At 38.5% G+C, this 22,931-nt stretch overlaps 1 protein-coding gene across 1 annotated transcript in view; it reads right to left on the minus strand.

Annotated features, from left to right (window-relative positions):
- Positions 1–18,499, minus strand: part of swap70b (switching B cell complex subunit SWAP70b) — a 33,079-nt gene extending 14,580 nt beyond the window's left edge. The window contains exons 1-6 of the mRNA XM_053318843.1: positions 18,346–18,499; positions 15,431–15,571; positions 4,696–4,869; positions 2,612–2,839; positions 925–1,071; positions 600–708 (exon numbers count right to left, since the gene is read on the minus strand). Coding sequence (XP_053174818.1) covers positions 600–708; positions 925–1,071; positions 2,612–2,839; positions 4,696–4,869; positions 15,431–15,571; positions 18,346–18,441 — 895 coding nt within the window. The 5' untranslated portion in view covers positions 18,442–18,499. The remainder of the gene's footprint in view (positions 1–599; positions 709–924; positions 1,072–2,611; positions 2,840–4,695; positions 4,870–15,430; positions 15,572–18,345) is intronic.
- Positions 18,500–22,931: the final 4,432 nt, after the last annotated feature.

Below are 22,931 nucleotides of genomic sequence, written 5' to 3' on the forward strand. Positions count from 1 at the left end.
TAATTTAACCCTTTAAGCTGCATCCCAGACCTTGAGAAGGTGATCAATATTTTTTTTACCTAATATTTTAAACACCAAATAACTAATCGATTAATCCGGAAAATAATCAACATATTAAACAATAATTCAAATAAACATTACATTGAAACAATTACAAATAATGAAAAAAATGTGGGAAAACATTAAAGTTGATATTAAGTAATAAAAAAATGTGAAAAATTAAATTAAATTAAATTAAATTAAAAACAGAAATGACAATTTTAAAAAAAAAAAACATTTAATTTTAAATTAATCTGCTTAGTTTTTGTGGAACCAGAGTTTAAAAAAATATCTGCTCTGTTGGACAAATATATTTGCACTGAGACATGACATCATAACTTCCTGTGGCTCAAATGATTACATCACTTCAGCAGAATGTACACAAAAAAAGACAAAACATTAACTGTAAAGAGTACAAAAATAGGTAGTGAGTGAATGAATGAGACATAATATGAATGAGATACGGACACTGAGTCACTTCATTGAGGCTGATAACAGCAGGAACAATAAAGGTCAGATGAGTAACAGTGATGCTTGAATGAAGTCATCTCACTACTCACCCTGGATCCACTCCTGCTTCTTCTTCTTGTCCGACACGCTTATCTCAAAGCTTTTTAGTGACGACTTGATGAAGAAGAGGCACTTCTTTCCCTCTTTATCTGCTAAAGGCTGCAGCCAAAACACAATTGATGAGAATAATACCAGCTGCTGAGTGCAACGATGTATGAAAACAAAAGATATGTCACAGTTTTGAGCTGATGTTATTATAAGCTAGCTAATCTTCCCTGTGTTGTCTTTGAGGTTGAATTGAAGTATTAAGTGGAGGTGGTATTCTGAATATTTTGGCTTCAGACATCAAACCCTGTAAAAACATCTGGTTCTTGCCTCGACAGTGCAGCTTCCATCCAACACGATGTCTCCTTTCTTTTCTGCCAGGTCTTCTCCGACGTAGTAGGAGATGGAGCCGGGCTTCAGCATGAACCAGCGCTCCGTCCAGTTCTTCCTCTTGTGGCCTTTCTTCATCATGTAGCCCTGCAGAGACAAACAGGGAAAATCAATCAGGGTCATTTAAACCAACAACTACTCCAAATATGATGAGTTTTATTATAGGACATTATAATTTACAGACTGGATTCCCTGTATGATAGTAGAAGATTAACTTCAGGGAGTCATTCATTTTGAACTAAAATGGAAATATCTTTGGAAATAATTAATAGTTACAACTTTCTTTGTGTTGCACCTTTCATACAATAAATGAAGCTCAAAGTGATTTTGCTAAATTCAGTGGTGTTAATATGAGACTAAGATGGACAAGGAAGTAATTTGCCATCTATACACAATCTGTAAATCACCACTGAGGTCACTGAAACTATAAACATAACAGTGACTCTCCACAAGTCATGATTAAATACTAACTAACTAAACCTCTTTCAGTTTACTCTACAACATCTAAGTGACACGATAGAAACACCTGCCTTTGTTACTTATTACAATAAAAGAAGAAGATATGTGTTTGTGTCCTTTCTTTAATTCACTTTCAACTTTTTTTTTGGTTTTGTCTCTTTAAAAATCACCCCAGTAACACATTCACATGCTCTTTCTCATAATGATATACTACAATGCCTCATATGCCATAAACTTTCACTTCCTGTTTTTAAAATTAGAAGGGGATGTTTTAATTCTGAGCCCCCCTCCCTCCCACTAAACATGTCTGTGTGCTGCTGTGTTATTCTTTAGAGATGCTGCATTGTATTACACAGTTTATGTATCAGTGATGTTTCTGCTTGTGCAGTGATTTACATCTTTTTCTGACAATAGTTTGATACGTATTTAGATTTTTATATTTCTAATGTTTTAAGATCTTCTTGTGCACATTTTTTCCCCACTTTTTTGAATGGTCTTGACATCAAGGTCAGACACTTTGGAGACAAAACTCACAATGCAGAGCTTTCTACTTCTAAAGAAACTTAAAGGAATAGTGCAACATTTTTGCTTTCTTGCCGATGGTTAGAGAAGAATATCAATACAAACTCATGTTATACACTAAATATGTAGGTGGAGGCAGCAGCTGGTTAGCTTGGCTCTGTCCAAAAGTAATAAATTCACCCTATCAGTACCTCTTACGCTCACTAATTAACATGTTATATCTTGTTTGTTAACACAGATGCAGGTTTATAACAGCTCTGCAGTGCAATCAACTTTAAAATTAACTATCACAGAGAAACTGAAAGGCGACTAAAGGTTGTCTTTGTGGCTTTCCTGGCACACAGGCCCGACCCTCGCTGAGCAGCTTCATCACTGTTTTGTAAAAGCTCAGTTTACCCTGAACGCTGAGATTCACAAACTCTCGGGGTTCTTTTAGGACATCCTCAGTTTTTGGGGCAAGAAAAATCCTGTTTTTGTCTTAACTGAAGGCTGAAAGTAAAAGAAGAAGAGGCATTTACAAATTTAAGCAGCTCAGTGTTGACATACTCTTCCTGGAGCCTCCACAGGTTTCCTGGCAACTGCTCCCATCTGTCCCAGTCAACAGTCTGATATATAACCCCATAATGTTGTGTTTTATGCTGCTGACCTGTTTGAGCACATCCAGGATGAGCTCCTGATAGACCTCGGTGATCCCCATGGACAGAGTCTGGTGGTCCATGCCTTTACTGAAGTGACCCGAGCCCACCAGTTTGATGAGCTCCCAGGCGTTCAGACACTGCTGCTTGCAATTCAGCTGCATTTTGTAGTCCTCGAAGCGCTCCTCCACCCAGCTGCCCCCCATCGCCTCCGTCAGCTTTCGCAGGAAGTACTCGATCTGTGCATGAACACACATGCAAAGACATGAACATGTGGCAAAGCAAAAAAGAAAGGTGTGATTTTTCAGATTTTTATTTAAACATATCAAAGACAACAATCCCTGTCCTGATTTTTTTCCCGCTATTCATCTCTGATAGGGCTGATTGTGGCATATACATTTACATTTCTCTTGAAAACAATCTCCCTGTGATTCAGCTGTGATGTTTGTTATACCCAACAATAAATCTCCCCAGTGTTTGTTAAAGAACAGGAAGCTGGACACTTCCTTTTCTGCTGTTGAGTAACAGACATTTGGCCAGTTACCGTATACCAGCTGAGCCCCACATACAACACAGCAGCTGAATGCATTGTGTTGTGTGTGTGATCTGTGTCATCTTTAAAATCAGCAGAAACCAATTTGAGTAATGGGTGGGAAGTTAGTAAATTTCATAAGTACTTGTCTTTATTCTGGCAACAACAAAAAAAATTATGAAATGACTTCTCCAATCTACATCTACAGTAACTGACTGGTTATAGCAAAATGGACGGTAAATTAAATTTGTGGATTTATCAGCCAGTAGATATGAATTGTACAGTGAACCTAAAAGCATTCCTGCTCTGAAAACCGGATTCAAGATCAAGACTATGAAAATTATTCAATCCTGTAGTTTTGAAGAGAATTTATTGAGTTTGGGGAAGTGAACAAATTGTGGTATTATAGTATATAGTGCGGAGTACACTGGAAAACCAGAATTGACTGGTCTCAAGTAGGTAGGGCCAACCTCAATACATTTTTAAGTGTCAACTGGAGTTCATAGTAACAGTTATCTAAAGTCAACAACAAATCAAAAGGTCACATTCTTAACTTTGTGTACTCACACTTTGATCAAACAATCCCTGATCTGGCTCAGAAAATGTCTTATCTATATTTAGTTTTTAAGTTATTCATTGAACACTGATGCATTGAGCAGTTTTAGACATATTGTGGTTAATCATGTATATTCTCTGAAGTATAACAACAGTATTGTGACCAACACTGAATAATTTAAAACAATACCTCGCTGTAGCCCTATTGACTTTTTTACACTGAGTGATTTTGGTCTGTTTGGTCGTCAATCCAAAATAGTGTTTCAGGATCACACTGTGAGACTTGTGCACAGATAACACAGATTTGGAGCTGCCTGAGATCTGACAAGGTTATGAACTTAAGACCAAATTCTCATGATGTGACTGCTGCTACAGAATGACTCCCATCTATAAACCAATCAGAGAAGGACCCAAAATGTCACAATCCACTGGGTGTGTAAGTGTTGTGTAAGTGCAGTTTTTCAATGAAGTTAAGGGAAAAACACACTTAGTTCTGCTTAATACGACCACGGCAGACACACGTGAAATGATGGAGTTGAGATTGCTGCATTTTCAAAACATCACAGCTGCAGATGGATGACGAGCTGATGACGTTTCTCTGCCTTCATGAACAGTTGCCCATACCAATATTGATATGTAGTTTAACCTTTGTATCGTCCTCACAGGTCAAATTGACCCCGTCTGTTTTGACTGTTCCTTCCTTCCACCCTTCCTTCCTTCCGTCTGTCCTTCCTCCCTCCCTCCTTCTCTCTTTCTTTCCTCCCCCCTACCTTCCTCCCTTCCTTCTTTCATCTGTTGTCCTTCTTTCCATCCTTCCTTCCTTCCTTCCTTCCTTCCTCCCTCCCTCCCTCCCTCCCTTCCTTCCTCTCTTCCTTCCTTCCTTCCTTCCCTCCTTCCTTCCTCCCTACCTTCCTTCCTTTCCTTCCTTCCTTCTTCCTCCCTTGCTTCCTTGACTCGAGGACAACAGGAGGGTTAATATTCAGGAGTGATGCTGTAGTTCACACTCACCTCCTCCGTGACGACAATGAGTGGGTATCTGTCCTCTGACAGGAAGTTGAAGATGCACCAGATCTTGAAGGAGTCGTCGTTGGAGATGCACAGTTGGCTCGGGTCCAGGTTCTTCCTGAAGCACAGAGTCCAGCACATTCTGTTGAAGTCCTGACGGTCAAAGTTATCCGTCACCTGCGTCAGAGCAGAACAACAGCTGTGGTGAGTCGTGTTTGTAGGGAGACAGTTTATCTAACGGCACAGATAAAAACTACCTGAGATGGCAAACATTCACTCTGCTGACATTCCCACAATGAAAACATGAGCCCACTCAACTCAAGGCTGCTCCTGTCTTCTTATCACTGATAACAGGGAAGGAGCTAATATCTACAAGTTATGAGGAGAGTGAAAGTGATGTTCCCTTATCAGTTTGTTTTTAGAGACCTGAGGAGGCAACAATAAAGAATGTTTTTTCTAATAATTAAGATATAAATGAGAGAAGAATTGGATATTTCTCACATGCCGCCAGATAGTCTGTTCAAGGTCAGGGGGTCACATGCAAAAAAATGTAATGATTAAAAAGTTAAATCAGCTGTTGTATAGATTTTGTAGTGGTTGAGGTTGCAATTAATGGCTTTATAGATAAATTATAAGCCATTAATAACTTTCAGATTGCAAGATTATAAAAAACTCTATCCATCCACTCCATTAATACAACTTATTAAAACAACTTAACATTTATTAATAGATTACCAACATTTATAACTGCATTATTACTGAATATAAACTTCCAAATGTTAAATATAGAGGATTAAAACAAAAGGGGGGTTAAAGAAGGGATGGTGAAACACACTTCTCAAGATTAAAAAGACTTATGTGCATTTAAAGTATACGGTGTGAAGAAATGTGAGAAAACGGTGTGAAGAAATGTGAGAAAAAAAGGTGCTTTGTTTAAAAGAAAGAAAAAAGATAAACAAAACATCTCCAGTGTTCAAATTCCAGTGCAAAATGAAGGAGGAAAGCTCTTGAAAAGGTTGAATCAGAGCTGAGGAGGGGAAATGTTTTCCTCGAGCCGGTGAACAGTAGCGTCTCCATGGAGACACCTGGCAGAAGCACATCTCGTTCCTGCTGGCAGTGGCCACCAGTAACCCCCCCCAAAAAAAAACCAACCCCAAAAGCTTGTTCTAAAAACAGATCTGAATATGAAGTAAACCCCGAAACTGCTCTCACACCAAGTCTCGCATCTACAGTTCATGTTTGGCTATTTTAAAAACCGAGAAAAACGATGAGAATGTGGCGCAGTCGTTAATGTTGTGGTTTTGAGCCGCCAGTGATGCAGAACCTGGTTTCACAAGCAGAGATGTAGATGTTCTCCTCCACACGTGCATGAACACATACGCACGGCTGAAACTGTCACAGAGCCACATTTACATCCAAATGAAAAGAAAGTTTGACCAAATTCAAAAGGAAAATGCTAATTAATACACTTTTACACAAGATAAACAGTTGGTTGTCGTAGCAATAAAATATGAAGATGATGTAATGAAAAGAGAGCCAGTCTAACCCTCAGAGGACAGGAACGTGGAAAATATGATGGAGATGTGGCATTTATGTTACAGTGGAGCAATACAGTCCCCTTATTGGTCAGTTGGTTATTTTTCCGTGTGTGTGTGTGTGTGTGTGTGTGTGACATTCAGCAGAAGTGAATGAATGCAGTGAAGTACTCTCGACTTTTCTAAGGCTTTTGACCACACACACAGGATCTGACGTAACTCTCTATTGTGCTAATTTAGGGTGAGAGCCTGAGTGGAAACCTGTGCTGGATGTTAAAGGGATACTCCACCCAAAATCTCTGAAACACTGATCCCCTGAAGGTTTGGAAAGTAGCTGTAAAAACCTTTTTTTTTTGTTCACTACAAGAATAAAGCCTGTTGTATCCAGTCAGATACAAAAAAAACAGAAATAGAATCTTCTCAAATGTCAAATCCTGAATAATCCACTTCTCCTGTGTCTGATTATGGACTCGATATGTTACAATCAATCATTGATTTCCCTAAATATGTGTTGAGCTATTAACTTCCTCAAAGTTCAGAAGCTTAACTGAAAAGTGAAGTGTATTTTTGACATATGAAAACTAGCTTTAGACTTGGACTTAAGCCTTAGTGAAAACTTCAGTGAATTATTTCTGTTTTGGAGGATGGACAGATCGGATATAGAAAAAAGTTACATGCTATAGTTTTACAGAATAAAAACACGCATTTACAACTCATAACAAATGTCCAAAGACATTCACTTCATCCTCTCCTGAATAAATCAGGCGCCATGACAACAAATATTATATTAAAAGTTAATCGTCCTTTCCTTCCTTTTTATACCCCCCAGTCCAAAAACCTTTGATCATCTCTCCTTCCTTCCACTTCTCCCGCCTCTATCCTCCTCTGCTCATTGTTACCCAGAACCTTAGAGGATGATTCATGAACGCTCAGAACTGGTTCTAATGACGTTATGTCTGATATCAGAAATTAAAAATGTGTTCATCAGACCGTCACAGAGAGGAGAGATAAAGTACGGGGATGATGGTGAATATCTTCATTTTCATTGTGATTTTGTTGCCTCTTCACATGAAATTGTGTCATTCATGTAAAAGGGAAATCGAGAGGCCACATTAATACAATTTCATTTTACTTTTTTTCCTTTAACATCTAGAGTCGACACTGCTCTTGCATTTTCAAACTCCTATAACGGAGACTTTTGAAGATGCTGCTGACCCTGTTTTCGGATTTTAGTCTCAACCAGCAGGAACGGAGACTTCTGAAATCAATGACGCAGACACCGACTTTTGCTTCCTAATTGGGTCTTATCATTTATGACGTCTCCTCCCCTGATTCCTCACTCCCCCCATCATGTGATCCTACATCCACCTTGACTACTAATGATTAATTCAACATGGATAATCAATTACAGGCATGTCTGACCTTGTTGTCGATGATAGCAGCCGTTATAAAGCTATTACTGCACACATTCACAAGAGAAGTTATTATTCCAGTGATTTACGACCATTTCTATGTCCACATGCTCACCCAGTGTACGTGAACGGTCATGTGATATGTGTCAAAATGGACAAAAAGTATTTCTGAAATGGTGCTAAAGTGCTAGTGGTCATTTTAAAATGAAAAAAGTGTATTTGTAGTCCGAGAGAGAAGTTCAACTTATGTCAAGTGGCTGTTTGGGAAAGTTACACAAATGTCCTTACACAGTTCTTCTTTACCTGCCATTGGAAAGGAGGGAGGAGGAGGGGTGAAGGGGGGTGTTTATTTGGCTATACCACCACTGACAACCGTGTGAACAAGTTTACAGCCACTTTAACACTGGAAGACAATTATGCCATAATAAATAACTTCAGTCAATATATCTTTCAAAAGCAAAAGCGTATAAAACAAGTGTCTTCTGTTTCTGAACATGGATTGTCCAGAGCAGTTATCTTAACCTTAATTAACACAATAAAATACAATAAAATGTTGTTATCAGTATTCAATGATCCCAATGATCAGAGATGAGGACATGTAACACTCTAGAGTCTAGACACTTGACTTGAGATTTGAAAGCAAAGACAATCAAGTTTTGATCCACAGAAATAACTAAGACACCTTCAGTATTGAGGGGATTTTTTTCTCTGTGATGAAAAAATACATTGAAATAAAAAATAATGTGAATGTGCTAGTTTATCAACTTCTGTTCAAACAGCTTTAAAAAGGAAAATGTCCAAATATTGAACTTCAATTCTACTTTTTCTGTAGTTATTATGTTTTTCTACCTTCTATTGAAGTTAAACTCTATTAGTGTTACAGTTGTAATGACGTAAAACGTGAACTGAAACTGGATCAACTACAAACTCTCAGCCTTTTCATGTTGTGTTTGAAACTGTAAAAATAGATTTTGGGGTGGAGTGTCACTTTAAAAAAGAATGTTGGCATGCAGCTGGAAAGGAAAAATCTTAAAATCATAAATCTTTTGTTATAATATTTCAAACTGTGGACACTACAGACACAACATACAGCACTAGGCCTCTCACTCTGCTTCTGTTATCAACACATCACCAGCATGACTGTGTCTCATCATGTGAGGATGAGAAGTGATGGCTGGGGCTCAGATGCAGGTGTCCAGACTCGGCTGTATCATCCTGCTGGCGGCTGTGAATGAGTCAGTGGAGGGGAGAGAGAGAGAGAGAGAGAGAGAGAGAGAGAGAGAGAGAGAGAGAGAGAGAGGGAGAGAGAGAGAGAGGGGAGCTGAGTGTGGAGCGAGGCGCTGGCAGGATGACAGACTAGGGAGGGGATGGTAGTGAAGTTGTGAAAGTGGGGTTTGTTATGAAAGAGCAGCTCTTTGTCTAACTTTGTTGTGTCATGTTCGTCCTGTTTTTTTCTTTGTCCGCGTGGCTCGCTGGCCCTCTCTGTTCCTTTATTTTCCTCCTCACACTCCATCCATCCATCCATCCATCTATCCCTCCATCAGTCTCTCTCTCTCTCGCTAACAGTCTCCACTCATCAACAATGAGAGCCTTGTCAGCCCTGCCTCCCCTCCTCTCCTGAGCCACATGTTCATTAGGATTCAGGATCCAAAACAGCCTGAATCCTAAAACCTGCAGCCGCATTATGAGAACAGAAGTCACTAGAGTGTGATAGTGTGGTCAGGTTTAATATATAAACAGTAACACAATGAAAAGGCTTGTTACTAGTTAAACAGGATTGTCTGCTATGCAATCGAAAGGTTCTTTAGAAATTAAAACAATCATCATCGGTGAGAGAGAGACGTTCTCAAGCAAAGATAAATACATTATGTGCAATGATCGTCATTATAAAAAGGGGAAATGAGAGCAGTTTTTAATGCTCCACAGCACTAAATGACCACAATAATCAGCAGGTGCTGTAGGGTTCGTTTTTCATTCAACGAATGCAGCTGCTGCTTCTGGCTTTAAAAGGATCAGCTCACTCAAAGTACAAACACGTATCATTTGGTGGTTTTTCATCTTTTGGAGAACAGAATGATTTTGTTGTTCCTGTATGGGCTGAGAAAGTTCCCCTTCTTATTATGTTACTCTATCCCAAGAGAAAAAAAATCTTTACAAAGCTGAAAACAGGCCTGTGTTTCTGGAGATAGTAGGACAGCAACTATGTTTTCCTTATTTACCTCTAGTGGTATCTAATAGTTAGTTTTGGTGTCTGTTTTTCTGATTTCTGCATTTCTGCCTCACTTCATTTCACTAGTTGAACTCTGAGTCAAAACCAAACTGGGTGAAGCAGCTTTGAGTCATGATGCTGCACACAGATAAAATAAAATTCCTGATAACCTTAAATGAGGTCAAACTATCACTTTCAGATCTAAAACATTGATTGGTATCTCTGCTGCACTTTTATTTCCTTTATTGCATTAGGAGCAACTTTAAAACTATTACTGCACTGTAAACTGTATTTATAGTTTGTTACTTATCTTGTATTTAACCTGGATGCTATTTAACCATCTCTTTGTGACTTTTTAATGGGGACAACAAGTTTTGAAATAAGCTCAGTATTGAGAGTGAGAGCACTTCAGCTGTAAAATGAGCTGTCATGTAATCCTTAGGGGCAATTGTGTCCATTTACATGAACTAAAAGTGCTTGTTTTTGCCACTGGTCAACTCATATTATTATTATATAAGTGTCTGGCAACATTATAGAGGTCAGAGAATAAAATGTTTTTCTTTACATATTGTTTGAGCCAGTCTGTTTATTAATGTGTCTAACCAAGTCTCACTCAGGGAGAAGTTTTTTCTGAACACTCATGAGAGCTGAGTTGTTGTCAAAATCAGCTAAATATTGGGTTGTCTTCCTCACTATGTACTCTATACAACAATCCTTGTAATGTATTTTAATCTGTGTGTGTGTGTGTGTGTGTGTGTGTGTGTGTGTGTGTGTGTGTGTGTGTGTGTGTGTGTGTGTGTGTGTGTGTGTGTGTGTGTGTGTGTGTGTGTGTGTGTGTGTGTGTGTGTGTTTTAATTCAACTTAACAGTCATTTTGGAAGCTATTGTGATTTTGTACTGTGTTACAACTGAGAGTGGTTTCTGAAAGAGGTGTTACAGAGAATTTGTTTGTCAATGGTTAACCTCAACAGTGGAGAAAGTGCCCAAAGAGCCCAGGATGTCTTATGTTGAAGATGTTTATTGAGGTTTGGGCTATTCTACACACAATCAAACACAGTTAAACATCTGTGGGATTAGGGAGTCAGACAGACAGTCATAGTCTCTGACCTTGACTGCCACAGCAATGCTGCACCGCCGCTATCAAAGTGCATTCCCAAAAACACCACAGACAGTTGCCTTCACTGTCTCAAGGAGAGAAACAGTATGCATCTCTGCCAAGATGATAGTGTGGCTCTTACTGTGACCTCAAGGCCCCAATGCTTGACCCTATAACACTTCTCACCTCGCAACTGAATTATAAAAATGAACATAAAGTTGAATCAACACCTCTCTAAAACTGTTCTAACAGAAACTGCACATTAACACCTCTTTAAAGACTGCATTATTTTAAGCTACATGTACCTAATAAACTGAGTTGGGTGAGTTTTATAACTGGTGTGAATTTACCCTTTTAAAAAAAAGAACTTTTAACATCAGAAAACGTGGAGACACATTTAAATATGAAACACAGTGACAAAAATATCAGAACTGCACTAAAAAAATATGAAAGGAAACAATATGACAAAAGACTGATATTTAAGCAGGTCTGCAGGTGGTCATTGTGATAGTCTCTCTCTTTCTTTCACACACAGTCACAGTCACACACACACACTCACACACACACTCAGGGTATTTCAGGGTCACAGAGGATCCATTTGTTTCCGAGGAATGCTACGCTCCGTCTGACCACAAAGTGCTGAGTCCACGTCTTGTCTCGGATGCCAAATCAACAGTCTCTCTTTTTTTTTTTTTTTGGTTTCAGGTTACGGAGCTCAACAACCACAACACGCAGGCACATCTGTGACTGTCTGTGTGCTTCAGACTGAGGTGAACTGTCTGTCGCTGTTCTGCATTTTATTTTCTGCTGCATTGTTCCCAACCAGTGGGGTGAGTCAGTGAGGATGAGGATGGCAAATACTATGCATCATGTAGCTTTGCTTACTATCTATGGAATACACACACATATAAATATACACACATAGCACAATTTAAAGAGTTATTTTGTATGTGTGTGGGGAGAGGGTGGGGTGGGGGGTGGGGGGGTGTCACACAGTTTCCCTGAGTGACTGGGTGGAGTTTCCTCAGGAGTAAGTGCCAGCAGCAGTGACCGACGCCCTCGTTCTCTGAGGCCAGGGTCACCTCCACTTCAATGGCTGAGTGGGGTGGGGTGGTCGTGGATGTGTATGCTTGTGCGTGTGTGTGTGTGTATGGAAAAGTACAAAAAAGCCTATGTGTGTAGAGAGATTATTTAAGTCTTCCTTTTATGTTACGACTGTCTTCCTGAACTTAAATCCAGATTTTTTTTGTTTCCTGTAGAAAAGCAGGTCAGTCATTTCAAAGTCATGCTTTGAAGGCAAATTTAGGTCAAAACCCTCAGAAACATGTTTTAAAAATGTAGTGGAGATTTTTTAAAACACGTTTCCAATAATATCCAGTATTTCAGGATGAACGTGGGGGAAATTAGTATACAACTGGTATAAAATGGTACAATTCCCCTTGAAGGAAAGGAATATTTCACTCAATAAAAAACATCATAGTTTGAATACCGATTTGGCACAAGATGACATAGAATACATATGATACTATCAGACAGTGTGGATAAGAAGAGAAAGAGGAATAAAGAGGGGAAAAACAGTTTTGAGAGTGCGTCTCTGTGTTGCACTCAGAGGTCTGATGCAATGTTAGTTGTTAAAGACGTCGAGCCGCTTTCCTGGTATCAATCTGCTGTCTTAAAAAGCTGGAACGAGGAACCAATGTGGTAACTGAAGACAGAACCAAAACCCAGAGTAGCTCAGATGTTGCTGAGTCTAGTAAAATCCATCAATAGAAAACCAAAAGAAAATGAAACTCACATCGTTTTTGGTTAACAAAGTTTCACCATCCACTGTGAGAACAGACACCCTTGACCACAAGAGAAATCTTGCTGTATAGTAATTTTTATCACAAAAACTGAGACGCCAACAGACACTAACACAGGCCACAAGCAATGAAAAGTGTCACAATTACCAAAAACTCTAATAGAAGTTACAATCACAGCAACACCAAGAACATAGCTGGTGAATAAGAGGTAAACATATTCACCTTTTTATCCTATTAACAACCGTTCATATGACCCAAACAGCAGCTGATCCAACCTTTCACATTTACAGATGAGACTGATGCTGACGATGTCAATTAGCAAAATAGCAAAATGAGCTTCAAATTTCAAGTTTTTTTGTTTTGTTTGAATTATCAAATTACAAAGATACTTAAAAATCCATTCCCAATAAAAATGTTTCCAGTGAAGAGTGTTTGAAGCAGACGGGAAAAGTGTTGCCAAACATCTCATGAAGTCTCTGTGGTGAAATTTTATTGATTATTAAGTATTTTTTATAGTTATATTGATACTTTTATGAAGTGCAATGCCACATTTTGTGTGTTTATGTTACATTCCACTTATGACACAACAGAATTCCGGAACTTTCACCATAGCAACCACCATTCAGCTAGTGTTCCATCACTGTGACATCATACGGCAAGAATTCCAAGCAGCCAAATGGAATTCCATAGGAGCCTTTGGCTTTTTATGATATCACAAAAGGGAAAAAGGGCTCATCACCAGTGCTACATTCTTGCTGTGACCCGTTATGACATCATCAGAGAAAGAGAAAGGCGGCTGAATGAATCGTCTCAGAGTTGAATAATCTTTTTTTTTTTTTGTAGCGCAGTACAATGACTGATGGACACAAAAGAGTGTGACATGGCCACAATATAATCCCACCAGATGTCAATCAGTGGAGCTCTATAGGCACCAGTGTCTTGAGAAAGGATTTGCTGATTCATCAGACTTCACTTTTAAAACTAATCAGGGTCAAATAAAGGACAAACAAGAACAGGGATCTAATATAATAAACACAGATGTTGATGTGGTATCTACACGTGGTCATGAATGAGTTTAGTTTGGTGGTAAAATGTTGGCTAACATGTTGGTTTCTCAAGATGAATTACTAACACTGTCTCCCAACTTCATGCATCATGCAAGTACAAGTGATCAAAAAGTAGTTATTACGCTTTCCATAACAGCTGTAATATGAAATTCTACTGACTTAACCCAACGAAAATATTACATTTAGCATCTGTTGGGGGGGTGGGGGGCTTCTGAAGCTATTCGACCATCAGACAAAAACACTTCTGTTGGAAAACTCATTGATGTGAGTCTGAGCACACTCTGACTGAAAGTGGTCCAGCTTTTGTAATCTGGATTTCGACGTTTGGATAGTAAGAAGACACTGTGTAGAGAAATCTGAGTGTCCCCCTTATGCACAGTGGAAATTATGTGGATACATCCTGGACAGTGTTACATCTATTTTGGTGGTTTGTAGTGTCTTTTTTTACTCATCATTTTCCATAAAGAGATGAGTCACTTTCAGCACAAAGAAACCTCGTATGTCAAAACTAATGACCATCATTGTTTCTGCTGTACAACCGAGAAATCATTGTTCATTAATTGTTAGATTTACCGAACTGTTGTTAACAGTTCGGTAAATCTATTTATAGTGTCAACTCCTCTGTAACACCAAGCGGATGAATTTCACTGTAATTACACAAGCCCGAGGTACCTGTTTCCTCTAACTTTGTGATATTGAGACTTGGCTGTGTACATACTTGTAGAACTTGTTACATCCAGGAAACGTCTGTTTGGCCTCGTCTATCGTTGGATCTGAGACAACTGCTGTGAAGCACGTTCTGTCATTTAACTGTGACAGAGAGCTGATCGTGGAGATAAGGTTTGCAGTATTGATGTTTTTCTTTGATGTGTGTTACTTAAAAGCAGTCGACTATTGAATCATTCCTTAAACTTCCTAAATGTTGTCTTCATTATCAACTATCTCCGCTGGCGTCTGTAATTATCCCAGTGTTATCTGTGCAGTGCCAGCGTGGTGTTAAATAACCCCTGAACTAAAAACTATACATCAGACTTGAACTTGACAAAAAATTATGCACCAGCACCAATCCAAGTACCCTATAAAGTGATCCAACACCAATACCGATTGAGTGGCACCTTGGCTGCTGTACTGCTAAGACTGCTAACTCAAATTCACTGCGACTTCACCACCACAGTGACGCGTTGTAGCTGCTGTGGCAGTGGAACAATCGCATGTCGCATTAAATCGAAGAACATTTGCGTTGATTGGCTTTGAATAAGTCCATACAAATAGTCATTGTCTAGCTCTGGAGTCTGGATGTTAAAAGTATTGATTGCAGCAGGTATCATTTGACTGAAGACATTTCAATACTACTTGGTATCGATTAATTTTGGTTGATACCTTAAAAGCTATCGAGTACTGATACCCAGCCCTAATCAAAACTCTTTCAGGTGGGAGGGGGCCACAGTGCAGCACCTGAATGTTCAAGTTTTGCTCTATAATTCTGCTTTCTTTCAAATAAAGTATTCAGACTTATTGTCTAACGTTGGATACAAGCAGCAGCTGAATGTCTTACAGTATAACAAAGTATCATCTGGCTGCATCCACACTGTCACTTGACTCATTGCTTTTGACTGACCTTGTCCAGGATGAACTTGTTTAGGTACGGCATGTATCCCTGGTTGGAGACGGGACCCTCATCATCATCTTTAAAGTGTTCCTCCAGTGCGACGGGGTCGTGTGGGATCTTCATCACTGTGCATAAGTTGTGTGACAGCACCTGGAAAGATAATGCTTATTTTAGTGCTGCAAGTAACAGTTATTGTAACACTGTAACACTGTCAGACCAAAATCAATGCAGCAGAACCACAGATCCTCTCTTTAGTCCATGCATTCTTCTTCCTTGTCCATAACTGCCAAAGGTACAGTCAGAAATTCGTGTTTGTTATGCTACAAACTGTTAATGTAGCCTCAAGCTGCTAGCCTCCAGCAGAGATGTTGAGGGGTTAGGGTTGGGGTTAGGGTTGGGGTTAGGGTTAGGGGTTAGGGTTATGGTGACCTTCTTTCTCACTCCACAAAGACAGATTTTGTTTCCTCCAATTTTTGAATTTGTAGTCTTGACTTACTTTGGAGCCATGAAAGGTTTTAAATTACAAAATCCTCATAGGCAATAACCTGATGCACCAGATGGTTTGTTACACAGAACCATCTGAGAAGTTGTCCTGAGAAACTGTTTGAAAAAGGGCGAGCGCTTTCAAAAAATCCTTGGCAGGTTGATGGGATGAACCATTTGTCCATCACCACCTTTCACCATCGTCCCTTGCGAGGCAGCTGAATTCATGACGCTGATTGGACACAAGCGCATAACTTGAAGCCTGATAAGATTGATTCTCATGTGATCTTGTGAATCCAGCTGCCTCATAAGGTAACATATACAGTCGTACTCCTCCAACACCTGCAAGTACATGGACCCCAGGAAGAGTAGCTGTTGCCTGGGTAACAGCTAATGGGGATCCAAATAAACTAAATACTCTAATATGTAAAATCGGAAGAGTTTAATTGTCAAGTCTATAAAATTACAAAAATAAAAGCACGAAAAACATAAGACAATTTTCCAGAGTCAAAAGTGTCATCTTCAAATTGGATCTTCTCTCCAACTAATAGTCCAAAACCCAAAAAAGAAGGTTTAGGATTTCTGCCTGATAAATGTCGATTAACTGAGTTATAGTTTCAACATTAGCAATGATACTGTAATGTCCCTTGATAAGTAGATGATGAGACGTTAGCTGTTTTTGTCTGAAATGAACCAGAGTTACTTACAATAACATAACATTAAAACACTTACATGAACACAGTCGGTTACAATATGATCTCATCTGTTAAGTCTCACTGATCACTTAAGGACTTAAATAAATTACTCTCTACTGAAGCTGCACTGAAGAACTTGGTTAAAGTATTTTCGGGCACATTTATTAAGTTTCCAAGTCAGCTATCTGTTTCTCACTCATAATTAAGACCGCAATACAATATGAATACATAATAGCATAATACATATAAACAGAGATGAGAATAATGCAGATAGCAAAGAGTGAGCATGAGAACGAAAGGAGAAGTTTTTCCCACTTTCAAAAAGATGTGACGTCTTATAAGGTCAAAGCTGAATTGCATTGTGGGTCGTTGTGGCTGCTGAAACTGTTCCATCATCTCTTCATCTGATAATAAAATGCTTTCAAGTGCAAAAGAACGCAACTGTACAGATGAGCCTTTTTTTCTCTTTTTAGGCTCTGAGGCAGCTGAACTAAAAATGTGACCTTAATTGATGTTTTGGTTTGGTTTTTTTTACATTGCTAAACAATGATTGGCTCCATTGTGGGTTTGCTGGAAATATGTGGGTGTGTCAAAACGTTGTATACATGTTGAGCATGATCCACGGAAATTAACTTTTGTTTTACTGAGCTGTTTAGATTTTTCCATGAGGGTCAATAAAGTTCACCCCTATATAATATTTATAATATTTCACTGTTTTCCTTCCTTAACTACTAAACCTCACATATCTGATATGAATATGCCTAAAGCTCAGTATAGTTGCTGACATGGAGACTTAACACAATACTAATAAAAATGATAATAATAACAATAATAATGATAATAATGATCTTTTAAAGCTGCTTCCTTCATGAAAATACTGTATTTTAAGTGTGAGCACAAAAATAAAATTGTAGGCTACTTACCTTAAATCTACTCTAAAGGATAGACTCTTCAAGTCTGTGTTAAAACAACTGGAATCATTCCTCCTGTTCATATTGAGCATGAAAAGATCCCCTTCAAATGTGCTTTTAATGTAAGTGATGGGATCAAACTTTATGTGAAGCTTATTTGAGGCTTCAGCAGTCTGAGTTAGTCATATCAAGTGGATATCTGACACATTTACAGTCTGTTTAACATCAGATTCTCTCTTTGTGTTTCCCTGTTGAGCTGTGGTGGAAGTACAGTAACAAAAAGAGGGACTTAGACACTAAAAAGACTGTAAATTTAAAATACATCTACTTGACTTAACTCATTTGGACGGCTGAAGCTTCATATTGGCTTCAGATAAACTTTTAAATACATTTTTGCACAGAAGAAGGATTGTAGATTTTGTCCTCCATCACTTGCATTGTAAGTACATTATGAAGGGAGGGATCTTTTAATAATCAACATGAACAAGGGTGAATGATTACAGCAAGAAAATCAGGTTTCAGTGTTTATTTAGGCGCCTTACTGTTATTTTAAGACAGACAAGGAAAATGTTTGTCACTTCAACACTTCGGTAGTTCTCCTGCAGATTGTGGTGGCTCATGTAGCGATGCTGGCTGTAGTTTAGTTGTTTTTCTGTGCAAGCCTTCAGACAGGTGCGTCAGAAGCGCGCTGTTTTTCTTTCCTTTAACCCCAAAGACATTTCTTCCTTTCTTTTCTTTTCCATTTACAAAAAATGAAGTTGTAGCAGGTGGGAGAGTTTCCTGCTTGGCAAATGACAAAAAAGCCGCTCAGCTTAAAGAAGTATAAAGTTTTTACCTTTAGTTGAGATTTGGAGACTTTTCCACTTTTGTCCACATCCAGCGCAGTGAAGGCGTGCCATATGGACTTTAAAAGCTCGTCCCGGAGAGCCATAATGTCAGATTATTAAAAGTTTTTCTGTCCTGCTGTGTAGTCCCTCTCTCTTCCTCTCTCTTTCTCTCTCTCTCTGTGTGTGTGTATGTATGTATGTGTGTGTGTCTGAACTGTCTCTGTTATTGGACACAATGAGGCGCAGTCACATGACCCCGCTGTCAGACACAGCGGTGCGTGTTCAGCCTGATGATGATGATGATGATTAAAGAGCTGCAGCACCGCTCAGCGAGAGAAAAACTACACACATCAAATCTTACAGTTACATATGAGCAGTGTGTTAAAGTTTATGTGAGGTCAAAGTCAAGTAAAGGCTCAGATTTTGGCAATTTAATGACTTTTTTTTGTAATAAATCTGCCTGTGTTTTCTACTGTATGGAGGGTCAAAAGTGTACACAATTAAATACATTAATAACATGATGAAGTTAATTATTTAAATTACAGCATACGTTCAAAAATACATAATGTAATCATCAAATTATAAAACAATGATATACATTTTTTAAAGTAAATGTCATCTCGCTCAGTTTCACACAAAACACCAGTTAATTGACAGGTGTTTTATTTTTATTTTTATTATTATTATTATTATTATTATTATTATTACAGTTTTTTAAATTATTATTTCATGTTAGACTTTGTTCAAAAGGCTGGACTGAATTTTAAGTGAAATAAATTAGAATAAAATGGATATTGGGAAACCTGCTTTTGTGACATTAAAACAGACTTTTTTTTGGGGGGGGGGGGGGGGCAATTAGGTTAAATAACATTTTAATGTAAATTAGAGTTAAAACTATACTGGATTATTCATAATTTAATTGTTACATAACATACTTTATGTGTATTTATCCATGTCATTATTTATTCTATTATGTATCATTTTAACGCTTTTTGGTCCTCATATTGCTGACCTCTAACTGAAAGCCAATTTCCTATTTATAAAAACATTTACAATACAGGTGAAATTAAAAATATATATTATATGGACTTCTGGTGTTTCTAATATTTTTCACCACACCATTTATATCACTAAGGGTTCAGTAAATATGAGAAACACCTCTAAGTTGAATACAGTTTAATTATACACTGAGCACCTCTTTAAAGCAGTGTCAATGAAACCTGAACATTATGGTAGAATTAATTGAAGGGATGTTTCGCTGGACTGAATCACATTTATTATAAACTGTCCACTGAAAGTATCTACATGCAATTATATTTGATCTATTATAGCAGATACATTTTCAGATGATCACTTTTCTTAATATCATGATCATTAGCTACTTGAGAGGAAAATACTGAGCTGAGTGAGCCAGGTGATTCTAGGTGGGTTGGTTTTATATATTTATTTGACACTGGGTGAATACCTGGGTTAAATATATGGGTATAAATTAGATATGAGAGGAGTGGTGAGAAAGAGGTGGGAATTGTGTAGTCACTACACAAAGAAGGACAAGGAAGAGGTATACACTAGTATACACTACTTCTTCCTTCTCCTTTTTGAACACTGTTATTCTTGTTTTGTTCATTTTATTTATCTGTTCGTTATTATCATGTTCAAAATAAATAAGTTCAATTCAAATTCAGTTCAAAATTCAATGCTTTTGGGTTAACTTCCACTTCAATTTTGTGTGGCTGAATGTTTTGAGGTTTTCTTTTTCTCTCATTATACTGGAAAGAAAACTACTGAATAAAAATTCATCTTCATGGGTCAAGGAGTCTTGAACACAATGTTAATGAGCTTTCTTAGAGAGGAAATGACACAAAACTGCTGATTCGTGGCAATATTCCTAAACAATATTTTGTTGTTGCTTTGGTTTTAATTATGCGGAAATGTTCAGTTGTGACATTTTTCTAACTAATAATTCCAATTAAGTCTTTTAATGAGAGCAAAGTGACTCAGCTAACGTACAGCACACGATTCATCATATAATGTATAAAGAACATGGTTTCAGTCCTCCAATGACTTATAATTAAAATGAAGCAGTGCTTTGGAAGCAGCTGCTGCAAAAACTCAACATAACTCACTAAACTCTTTGAACTTTAATTTCCTGACAATTAGTACCAAATTACACACATGTTAAGTTCTTCCTGAACAGATGGAACTAATGTAATGTAAAGTAAAATAAAGCATTAACCCAGCCTTTCATCTTTACTTTAGAAATCAAGCAAACTTTGAGGATAGGTTCTCAATTTTCCGAGTCTGCCTTAAAACAGCAGTCAGGTGTCCAAATGAACAGTGAAAGGGGATTTCCTCACTGTAATCATTCCTCCTGTTCATTAATGACAGTTAAAAGATCTCCTTTAAATGTGATTTTAATATAAGTGATGGAGGACAGATCGATTTAAAAGTAGATTTGAAGCTTATATGAGGCTTCAGCAGTCTGAGTTAGTCATATCAAGTGGATATCTGACACATTTACAGTCTTTGTGTTTACCTGTTGAGCTGTGGTGGAAGTATAGTAACAAAAAGGAGGACTTTGGCACTAAAAAGACTGTAATTTTGAAGGATATCTACTTGATTTGACTCATTTGGGCGACTGAAGCTTCATATCAGCAGGACTGTGGATTTTGTCCTCCATCACTTTGACTGTAAGTGCATTATGAAGGGATCTTCTAATGGTCAGTATGAACAGGAGGAATGATTACAGCAAGAAAAACAGGTTTCTATGTTTATTTGGACACCTGACTGTTCCTATAAAACTGTGAACTTGTCCCTTTAACCAGCCATTATAGGCACTGTATTATCATTATATCAGTGATATGAAATGATCTTCAAATGACAATAATGGCGCTTTAACACTACACAGTTCCACACAGTTTTTTTGCGTTTCCACTAGGGATAGTACCTGGTACCTGGTACTTTTTAGTACCTGCTCTGCTGAGGTTCCAAGCGAGCCGAGCCGATACTAAATGTGACGTCAACAGACTGCCGGCCGCTGATTGGTCAGAAGAGTCACGAGCCGTCCCACACAAGAATCAAACCTGGCATTTTTAAATACCGGCAACAGCGTTACAGCGATACGGCTCAATGTTCTTGCTTTGTGTGTGACAGAAAGCCACATACAGCAGCAAGTACACCACTGCCTCCATGTCCTCCATTGTTTATGTGTTTGTGTCGCGTATAAAACGAAGTCACGGCAGTTTCGCGAAGCGTTGCTGTGACGACCCCGCCCACGTTGAGTAGGTACCTTTTGTAATGGAAAAGGTCCTTCCTGGTACCGTGTCGAGTCAAGCCGAGCCGAGCCGAGTTGAGCCGAGTCGTGCTGGAACTGTGTAGTGGAGAAGCGCCATAACATTGTTTATCGCGATTATTTGAGACAATATATCGATCAATAAAAGTATTATCATGGCAGGCCTGATTTTACGATATAAAAATGTGACACTGGACAGAATAGAAAGTGTAGATGGTGAGAATTTATTAAAAGAACATATTTACAAGGTTACAAACAGGAAAAAAGGGTTTTTGTGTGTTAGGAGAACAACAAAGATGAGGAATATGTTCCTAAACAATAATTGTGAAGACGAGCATCATGGAAACGACAGCAGGAGGGGAAAAAAAGAAAGAAGTACAACAGAACAAATGAGAAATCAAAGAACAGGACAATGATTGTTCTAATGCTACAGGCAGGGCTGGCAGCACCAATATCAGGAAAATCAAAAACACTATGGATCAATTCAAAACGTCACAGATAATGAGTAGCTCACTGGTTTTTGGTACTGTCAAAAACAAGCTGGGATTATTTCTTCCACGAAAATGGCATGATCCATTTTTTTCCATCTGACCAGAACAAAAAAACGGACATTTAAACCGAAGGGGGAAAAATGGACTCCTGCTACTTCAAAATAAGAGCCAAATGACATCGACCTGGAACGATCCAACCTGAAATCGGCCAAAACCCTGATACACACAAAACATCAATAGCAGCAGGTTTTTATCTTTTCTTTTTCTTCTTCTTCTTCTTTACAAACAAAAAAGTTCCACTCGATGCCTCCAAAGTGCTCCGTTACACAAACAGAAATCGTCGTCGTCGGTCCTCGGATCTTCTGGTACCCAGCATCAGGCATTTGACAGGCAGTAAGGTGCGCTCGGCTACGGCAAGTACATTCACACTGAAGATAGAGAGAGGGAGAGCTTCACTGCGGCTTTTTATTCAATCCGCTGCCAAACAGGCTTCGGCTTTGTCGAAGGAAGTGCAAGGCCAAGAAACGGAGAGAGTGTGTCTGCCGTCTATGCAAACTTTAAAAAAAAAAAAAAAAAAGGAATGAGAGAGTGTGGAAAGGTATCGTAACTACCTTCGATGAATGAGTTCAGTTCATTGGACAACAGGGCTGAACTGTGTTGGCAATGAGAAAGTCTATCGAGATGACGTCCGTGTTCAGTGTGGCAACAGTCTACAGCTTTAACTGGGCGGAAAAACGCCCAAACCACAACCGACAGGAGGGGTCCTCCTCGACAAGAACCCCCACCCACCCCCCAAAAAAAAGACTGTTTA

The sequence above is a fragment of the Scomber japonicus genome, chromosome 5, assembly GCF_027409825.1.
Source record: "Scomber japonicus isolate fScoJap1 chromosome 5, fScoJap1.pri, whole genome shotgun sequence".
Lineage (NCBI taxonomy): Eukaryota > Metazoa > Chordata > Actinopteri > Scombriformes > Scombridae > Scomber > Scomber japonicus.